The following is a 9,677-nucleotide window of genomic DNA, read 5'->3' on the forward strand; positions in this document are numbered from 1 at the left end:
TTCTATAGGTGAAAATTAACTGGTTTCTTGAAAAAAGGCTGAGTTTGAAAATTATAACTTTTTTGTAAAGAAATATTTTTTTTGCTGAAAATATTGTTTTTCCAACTGAAGATTTTATAATTCCTTTTTTTGTTTCAATGAAATACTTTTTTAGTTGAATATTGAACTATTTAGTTTTAAGTTGAGCATTCTTGATTTAAAATTCGTCTATTTGGTCTAGGATTCAATTACTTTTTTTAAAAATTATTTGGTTTTGGATAATTCAGCTTGATAAAAATTTGTTTTTTTTTTTGTTATAAAACTACTGTTTAAAGATAGAAGAAAATGCTTTGTTTATTATAAACAGCATTAAAATCAAAACAAAACGAAAAACATTTTTTTGTCAATTTTTCGTAGTGCTTCAAAGAAAATTTTCAGTGCTATTATCTGGGAACAGATTAGAGCCACCGTGAAGTTGGCTTGTGAGCGCAGCTCAGCTCTCAAATGTGAGAGCCGAGCTGCACTCTTAAGCTAATATCAAGTTTGAAGAATTCTTAGAACATTTCTTTAGAGATCAGAAAAATACTGCAATAATTTTGCCTTGAAAAGTTCCAAGTCGTATTCTTGAATTATTTTTGCATTGTGTGGCTTTCCAGTTACATTCCAATAATCAACAAGAACTGATCCTCTTGCCGCACCATCATATACTGGCGTAACATTTGTGATGAGAAATTTTTTTATCATATTAGGCCAAAGTATTATAGCAATAGCTACAGCATCTACTTCTGACCAAGTGGATAATTTGGCGATACCAATTGCTTCTGCTTTATTCAAGAAACTCACCATTGAAGAGTTCAGTTTCCCAAAAACATTATTTCGCCAATCCTAGAACAATTTGTAAAAAACGATTACTTATTAATTAACAATTTTTTTATTTACAATTATTACCTTAAAAAAAATAAAAGAATTTTTAACCAACAAAAATTTATTTTTAATCGAAAACTAAGACTTTGTTATTATAAAAGATAAATGATTAATTAATTATATTAATTATAGTAATAGAATTAATTTTTGACAAGAAAGTCACAAATTTTCAGCCAGTTGAATTCAATAAGAAGAAAACGCAAATTTCAAAAGAGAAAGCTAACATTGTAACCAAAAAGCTGAATATTAAACTAAATTTATGAATTTTCCACCAAACGGTTCATTCAACAACTTATGAAGGATAAACTTACCAAAAATGGATAAGTCAAACTTTTAGAAAAAAAAATTAATTTTTAAAAAATTAGTTCGACTATTAACCAAGTAGTTTAATTTTCAAACAAAAAAGATTTTAGTTTGATTTTACAACACCAAAATATGGATTTAAATAAAAAGTAAATTTTCTAAAACGATACTTAAATTTTAAATAATAAAGGATGACTTTCTAACAAAATTATTAAATTTTCAACCAAAATTTTTTTATTTTATCAAGGAAAGATGATATTTCTACTAAAGTAGATACGTTGTTTGTCTAAGATGAAAATAAAAAAAATGTTGTTAACTTTTATCCAAAAAATGTGCCAGTTGTTTCTTCAACATCAAAATATTAATTATAAACAAAAAGTTCATTTTCTACGGAAATAGTTTAATTTCTAATCTAAGATGACGAATTTTCAACAAAAGAGTTTATCAATAGGTTTCGACAAGGTAAATTTAATAATGACAGTTTTTAATATTTATTTGATATAATGGTCAGTTTTTTAATACTAAACAAGTTTATGTAATAATAAATATTACACAATCGGAGAAGAAAGATCCTCTAGCTTCGGTGGGATTCGAAATCCGCGCAGTTTATTTTCAACCAAAAAGGATGACTTTTTAAAAAAATTTTGTATTTCCCAAAAAATTATAAAACCTAGAACTAAAGAGATAAACATCAAGAGGCTGCAAATGCAGAAAAAAAGAAATAGACAACAAGACAATTAAATTAATAACAAGAATAATATGTGTGTGTTGCCGAAAAACTACATTTGTAATATTCTCTCACTTTTCCCTGATCATAAATATACAGACCAGAATTTTAGGATTGTAAAAGTTTGAAACTTTTTTTTAAACGATATAAAATTACCTTTCCCACTTCTCTATTTGAGACAGTTTCCCACGGCAATAAAACACATGGTTTTAAAGTAGAATTGAGTACTATAAAATTACTTTCTGGATCAGCAGCAAAATTAAATTCAACATTAGGACTTTCATTTCCAACTCCAGAAACGCTCGATCCCATGATAATCATTTCATCCACGTTTTGAATAAAAGTTGAATCGAGTTTTATTGCTAATGCTATATTCGTCAGTGGTCCAAGAGCAATTATACTGACTTCTCCTGAAATAATAAAATTATAAAATATACTTGTATGATTTTTACTCAAAGAAAAAAAGAAAAACAATTCTTAAATAAATTACAAATAACTACAATAAATTACAACCAAAATTACAGGAAAGTACAACTTTTTCCAAGTGAAATGTCGTTTGGGATGTGAGCGAATTTTGTGCGGCGATTCGCAATTGCTCTACAAACTCTTCTTCAATATCCCCACTACTGCCACACTAAGATTTCAAAGATTTTAAAAGGGGTATAGAGAACCAGACTTCAAACTATTTTACACATATTACAAATATTGTATTGATTTTTAATAAATGAAAAAGATTTAACAAATATATCAAAGATTTGATGGAAATTTCATTATGATTTCAAAAGAATTCAAGAATTCGAAAAATTTCAAAAAGAGTACAATGAAAAGATTTCAAAGAATATCAAAAAATTCAAAAGATTTTAAGCGATTTCTAATATTTCAATGATTTCAAAAGGAGATAAAATATTTCACAAACAAATAAACAAATATTTTAGAAATATTTTTAACATTTCATAAAGTGTTAAAACAATTTCACAAACAGCTTAGATTTCATAGTTTTACAGATTGAAAATATTTTTCACAAATTTAAAAAGTTGAAAAGATTTTCAAAAGATTTCAAAGGTGACTAATGTTTGTAAAAATTTAAGAAAATTGTTTATGAATGGTTCTGGTTGTTTTTAATTGTTAATAAATCAAAAATGAAATGGCTCATCTTTTACATTTATATGAAGCAGTTACTTCATTATTCAATATAAAAAAAAAATACTTTTGAATCTTAAAATTTCAAAATTAAAGCTAAAAAAATAGAAATTGAAATGCTTAATATTTTACGCGTATTTAATGGAAGCTTTCAAAGACTTAAAAATGGAAAACCACACGATCAGCTCCCACGTTTTGAAATTGTTTTACATATTCTTTTAGTACATTTTTAACATAGTCTTGTGAATCCCGTAAAATTGAAAAATTACCCAAAAATCTTCCGGATTCTTTTTTCAAAGTTTGAAAATATTTGAAAGAAATTTATACAATTAATTAGAAAATGTTATTGTTAGTTTTTTTATGAATTTGAACAAGAATTTTTCATTTATTTGAAACCTTTGAAAATGCTTAAAAAATTTAGGCATTTTTTGTTCTAAATCTTCAAAAATCTACATTGTGTTTTAAATATTTTGAAACCTTCTCATATTTTTAACTATTTAGGGATTTTCAAATTTCCTAAAAAACTTGAGAAAGTTTTTTTATTTTCTTAAAACCTTTGAAGCCCTTAAGATATCTTCAAAATTATATTTCGAAATCTTCAAAAATCTGAATCCATTTTTTCATTTTTTAAAAATCTTTTCCAGTTTTAAATTAAGTTTGGATCTTCTCAAAACTTATTTATAATTGTTCAATTAACACTTGTTCATTAAAATCCAATAATTTCACTTAAATATTAAGAATTTGTTAAATAGACCAATTAAAATTGTAGCTTTCAAAATTTCAATTTAACAATCTGAAATATTAACGATTTAAGACTTTATATTTAAAAAGCTCCGATTTGGAATTATTGCTAAATATCTAAAAAATGTATTTTCCTTCATTTAAAATGTTCAAATTGAATTCGTTAAAAATGGAACATTGAAGTTTGGCATAACAGTAATTTGGTGATTGTGAATTCTCTTCTGTTAAAGCTTATTTGTATTACATTTAATTCTCAGCAAATATTTTATAGCAACTTGTGTCGTATTTACATCAATTTAATTTTTTTATTTCTAATATATTCTTATAAAAAAATTATGAAAATGTGTAAATCTTCTTTTTTCTGTAGAACTCCTGTCTTTTCATTTGGTTTTTTTTCGACTCTTGAGTCGCTTTTTCAAAAAATTAATTTATTTTTTATTTTTATCAGAAGATTTCAAAACGCGGTAATACGTCAAAAAAAAGTTGGGGGGGGGAGGTCCAATTTCACACAAATATCACCTTCTCTGCTGAGAAGATAAAAATTAGCTTTTCGTATTTCACTGTAAAAATATTTTCCACCAGGAATAATATAGGCAAACAGGAAGTTAGACCACTCTATAGGTACTTGTAATTAATTGTACTTGAGAAAATGGTAATAGTTGTTCTGAATGGAAAACTAGAATAACTCGTTTGATTATAAAATATATCACCTGGATTGGACTTCACCATTTCTATTAGAGCCAGAGCTGCATATTTAGATTGATGTATTTCAGCTGTGATTTCTTCCTCGAATTTAAAGTCGCCAAATCCATCATTTCCAAAAAACTTGGTACCTTTAAATTCACGTATTAGAGATTTTTCTGCCCCTCCGTAAACAGGAATCTAGAAAGGTGTTTTAAATTTGTTAATGTTTAATAGGGTGGATCGCAAAAAGTTCGACATTGAAAATACCTTGGAACTAAAAAATTTGAAATTAATCGAATAATATCTTGCGGTTGGGTGGAGTCGAAACGGAATAAGATAATTACCTACCTTACAAAAATTGTCGGATTTCTTATTTGAATTAGTTTTAAAACTTGAGCAACTGGTCTATATAATAATCAATATAATAATTTGTATAGCTTCTAGATTTTTTTTATTTTTCGGTCTCCTTGATCGAAAAGGAAACGTTTTAGAGCGAAGGCGCTTACAATTTAGGATTATGTGTGTGTGTGTGTGTGTGTGTGTGTGTGTGTGTGTGTGTGTGTGTGTGTGTGTGTGTGTGTGTGTGTGTGTGTGTGTGTGTGTGTGTGTGTGTGTGTGTGTGTGTGTGTGAAATAACATTTGTTATAATATCCTGATTTTTAAAATATAATAATAAACTATTTTTTTGTTATTTGACTTTTGGCACGACAACTACCTTAATGTAAAAAATTCAAATATACTTTTTTTAAATTAATTTTTCAAGAAAACTTTCAAACTATTTCAAAAGATATAAAAAAAATCTAGAAGATTTTTAAACATTTTTTTGTATAGCTTCTAGATTTTTTCATTTCCCGCTCTCCGTGGTCGTAAAGGAAACGTTTCAGAGCTAAGGCGCGTACAGTTTTTAAACAAAAGTGTAATAGTTAAATTTTCCAGATAAAAAGTCATTTTTTTCACCAAAAAAAATGTGTTAACAGAATTCTTGAATTAAGAAGTCAAAAAGATAAATTAGTTGCAAAACTGTTCAATTTTTAAATCAATCTTCAGATCAATCAAAAGGACAACCTTCAATTAAAAAAAATGAATTTCTTACCAAAAATGAAATGGTTAAAATTTCAGATATAAAAAAAATCAACAAAAAAATGTTTGAAATTAACAAATGTATTTTCAACAAAATTGTAAAATTTATGAGCGAAAAAGATTAATTATCTGTAAAACGGTTTAATTTTCAGCCCTAAAATATTTTTAGTTAAATAGCTTTATTTTTAATCAAATTATTGAATTTTAAACTTAAAAAAAAGATTCATTTTTACCTAAGAAGAATAATTTCTTATTAAAAAGATAATTTTTCAATTTAATAATCCAATTCTCAATAAAAAATGAAATAGTTACATTTTAAGTTAAAAAAATTATTTTTCAAACCACACAAAAAAAATTTGAAATGTCCAATCAAAAGAGATGAATTTTTAACCTAATGGTTGAATTTTCTACTGAAAAAAATATTTTTTCAAACTAAAAAGTATGTTTTTTCAACAAAAAATGGAAAAGTTGAATTTTCAATTTAAAAAAATCAATTCATAGTAAAAAAATGAATTTTGCAGAAAATAAATTTAACCAAAAAGAACAAATTAGCAACGGAATACATGAATTTTGAACAAAATAGATCAATCTTAAAATTATAAACAATCAATTGTCAATCAAAAGTGAAATAGTGAAATTTTTCCGATAAAAAATTCATCGTTAACAAGAAAAAAACCAAGTTTCAACAATGCACATGAATTTTTAACATAATTGTTGAATTTTGAAGCAAAATATAAGAGTTATCCACAACAAATTAGTTTTCAACCAAAAAGTTACAATTTCTTTATTTTCTACCAAATTGTTGAATTTTTTTCCAAAAAGAATTAATCATCAATAAAGAAGATCAAATATCTAATAAAAATATGCTTTTTGAACCGAGTAAGTGGTTTTCTAAATCGAAGAGACCAATTTTCAATTTGAAAAATTAATTTTTAATTAAAAATTCAATAGGCACATTTTCTGTTAAAAACATTAGTTTTCAAAATAAGGAAAGCAAACTTTTAACAAAGCAGTTCATTTTCCAATGAAGTAAATGGATTTTCAGTTAAAATGATCAATCTTCAAAAGAAAATTTTCAACCAAAGAGATCAACTTTCAACGAAATATTCGTATTTTAACCAAAAATTTAATCTTTAGAAATCCTACAAATCCTATGAATCTTTGAAATCCTTTAATCTTATGGAATTCCTTTTAATATTTATTAATTAGATTTGTTCATTAAAGTTCTCTAAAAAACAGTACAAATTCCTAGAAATCTTTGAAATCCTCTCATCTTGGCAAATTTCTTGTAATAACTCTAAAACCCTGAAATATTTGAAATCGCTAGGAATGCCTTTAAATTCAATTAAAAATGTATTATTTTTAGAAGTTCACTAAAAATATCTTGAAGGCTTCATCAATCATAAATTTTTTTTTGAAATTCTTCAAAATTGTTTAAATCTCTTGAAATTCTTTAGAATTCTCTGAAATTCCTTCAAATTCTTTTAAATTTTTCAAAATCCTATGATAAATAAATAATTTGTCAGTACTTTGTCCATTTATTGAATCCTCTATTTTAATCTTTACCCATTCTTAATTTCCAAACCGATTTTATTATGATAATTTTCTATCATTATTTTTCTAGAATTGCAAATAAATAAATTCATTATAGGAAAATTATTATAAACCTATTCTGACTTTCTTAACTTATTTTTTGTAATGAGATTGCACAAGATTGCAAAAAGTGTAAACAAAAATTGCAGATGTAAATAACAGTTCGATAATTAATTTTTTGTTCATTCATTTTGCAAATACAATTTGACTTACATCACTTCTTTGAGCAGTGGTTAAAATTTTTAAAACGTTCGTTTCAACATTTTTTTCTTCGGTGTTGCCATAGGTACAGGTAATTGCAATTATTTCAATTTCTTTGTTATGAATTCCTTCATATTTTAATGCTAAAATAATAGCTAATGCATCATCACCTCCAGCGTCCGTGTCTATTACGAATTTTCTTGGTTTTTCTGATCCTTCACTTTTTACCATACAGAAAATGTTAATACTATTTATAAATTGTTTAATTAATTTATTAATGTCTCACCATAAATAGAATATTCCTACTAAAAATGCGGTTATTGAAAATTTCATTCTCGAAAGTGTGTATCTTCTTCCTTTATTTGAATAAAAATTTGGATCCTGCCAATGTTGGACTAGCGGAAAAAGAAAAAAAATACTTGTATTATTGGAAAATAATTGTTTGTATTTTTATAAATAAATTATGAAATTTCTAACGGGCGGGAAGAAATTTCGAGACAAGCTGTAAAATTACCTCTATGTGATGTTTCGAGCAGTTTATACAGAAAGTGACTGAAGTTTGAAAATTGCTATCGCGTGCCCCACCTGCAATATCTGCATTTCCTAACCATCTCTGTGAATAGCTTGCGCATTGTTAGTCAAATCTGCATACATTAATTTGCACTTGTCGTGCAAGTTTTTTTTTAGTTATGTATCTGTAATATAATACGTAATTTTATGCGCTGTTAATTGATTCAAAGAGTATAATCATTCTAAGATTGGAATCTACTTCTGTTTCCTTTTTATCAAATGATTGCGAATTCAATATTGCATTAGTTAAGGAAGAAACTTATTGTTAGTTTATGAGTGAAAATACAAACATCAAAATTATGTTTCTGGGTCATGACGTAATAAAAATTAATGAAAAATTAAACTAATGTTTTCAAGAGAATAACAAATTTTCGTATGATTCTTGGGAAAATTTTTAATTATTTTTAATTGTAATAAATTAATTCAAAGAGAAAATCGAAAAATATTTTCAAATATTTCAAACGATTTCGTCAAATTTTGAAAGAGAATCTAAAGGTTTTTTAAACAAAATCTTTCAAATTTTGAGAATAAAATATTCTGGAATATATATTCCAGTAAGTTGGATTTTTAAAGAATTCGAACAAAGAATTTAAAAGACTTTTAAGCATTTTAAAATCTTTAAGAGAATAAACGTTTGCAGAATTAAAAAAAAAGATTGTAGGAAAAATTTAAGTAAGTTCAAAAAATGTTTAGATGTTTTAGAAAAATTCAGAAACAGTTTTAAACATGTAGAGATTTTTAAAAATTTACAGCCAATTCTAAATTTTTTTAAATTTCGAGCAACAGATTTAGCAGTGCTTTGAGAATTTTGAAAGGATTCAAGAGAATAAACCAATTTTTCTAAGATTTCTGATAAAATTTGAAATAATTTTTCATTTCTAAAAATTAATTTAAAAAGGCTGCTTCAATTTTTTTAACATTTTAAAAGATTTCCGAACTTATAGAGAAAACTCTAAAACATTCAAGTGAATTTTTTTGCAGGATTTATGAAATTTGAATCATTTCAGAAGATATCACCAGAAAGTTTTTAAAAAATTTGCAAACTAATTTATAATTTAAAAAAAGATACATTTTTGTAATGAAATGTAGATTTTAGAAGGGTTTAACATACAATTTCAAAGCTTTAGAAGAATTATATGATAATTATACAATGAAAAACATTATTTTTAATGAAAAATATTAAAATTTGCAAAAGAACATTAATTTTACCCATGTTTTTTGCAGTTGAATTGTTCTGATCGTCGCTTTTTACCAATTTATGAAAAATGACTGCATTTCAATAAAAGACGGCTTATTTTTCTGGGAAAACATTCTGTACCACTCTACTGTTTCTAATTTTGAAATAAAAATTTCCTATGGCTGAAATCGATAGAACCTTTTTTTTTTAAAGTAAACATTTTTCCAATGAATAATTATATTTTAGGATTATTTAATTATTTTTAATATTGGAAACAATAGAGTTGTACAGAATGTTTTTCCGGAAAAAATAACCCGTGATTTATTAAAATGCAATCATTTTTTAAAAATTGGTAAGAAGCTACGGTTCAGGAGAAATTCAATTAAAAAAACATGGTTAAAATTAATTTGTTTTTTGTGAATTTCAACATTTTTCATAACAAATGTTTTTAATGAAAAATGACATTTGTTATAATATTCTGATTCTGAAGATATAAAAATAAAGTATTATATAATATATATAAAATATCTATATAATAATAATAAAATAATATATAAT

General features: G+C 25.1%; 1 protein-coding gene across 1 annotated transcript in view; it reads right to left on the bottom strand.

Moving 5' to 3' along the window:
* Nucleotides 1-206: 206 nt before the first annotated feature.
* The window catches only part of LOC117167482 (probable uridine nucleosidase 2), a 13,697-nt gene continuing 4,226 nt past the window's right edge, over nt 207-9,677 (bottom strand). Inside the window, exons 2-7 of the mRNA XM_033352459.1 lie at nt 7,887-8,067; nt 7,659-7,767; nt 7,385-7,592; nt 4,525-4,696; nt 2,090-2,343; nt 207-864 (exon numbers count right to left, since the gene is read on the bottom strand). Coding sequence (XP_033208350.1) covers nt 547-864; nt 2,090-2,343; nt 4,525-4,696; nt 7,385-7,592; nt 7,659-7,705 — 999 coding nt within the window. The 5' untranslated portion in view covers nt 7,706-7,767; nt 7,887-8,067 and the 3' untranslated portion in view covers nt 207-546. The remainder of the gene's footprint in view (nt 865-2,089; nt 2,344-4,524; nt 4,697-7,384; nt 7,593-7,658; nt 7,768-7,886; nt 8,068-9,677) is intronic.

This window comes from Belonocnema kinseyi, chromosome 2 (assembly GCF_010883055.1).
Source record: "Belonocnema kinseyi isolate 2016_QV_RU_SX_M_011 chromosome 2, B_treatae_v1, whole genome shotgun sequence".
Classification (NCBI taxonomy): domain Eukaryota; kingdom Metazoa; phylum Arthropoda; class Insecta; order Hymenoptera; family Cynipidae; genus Belonocnema; species Belonocnema kinseyi.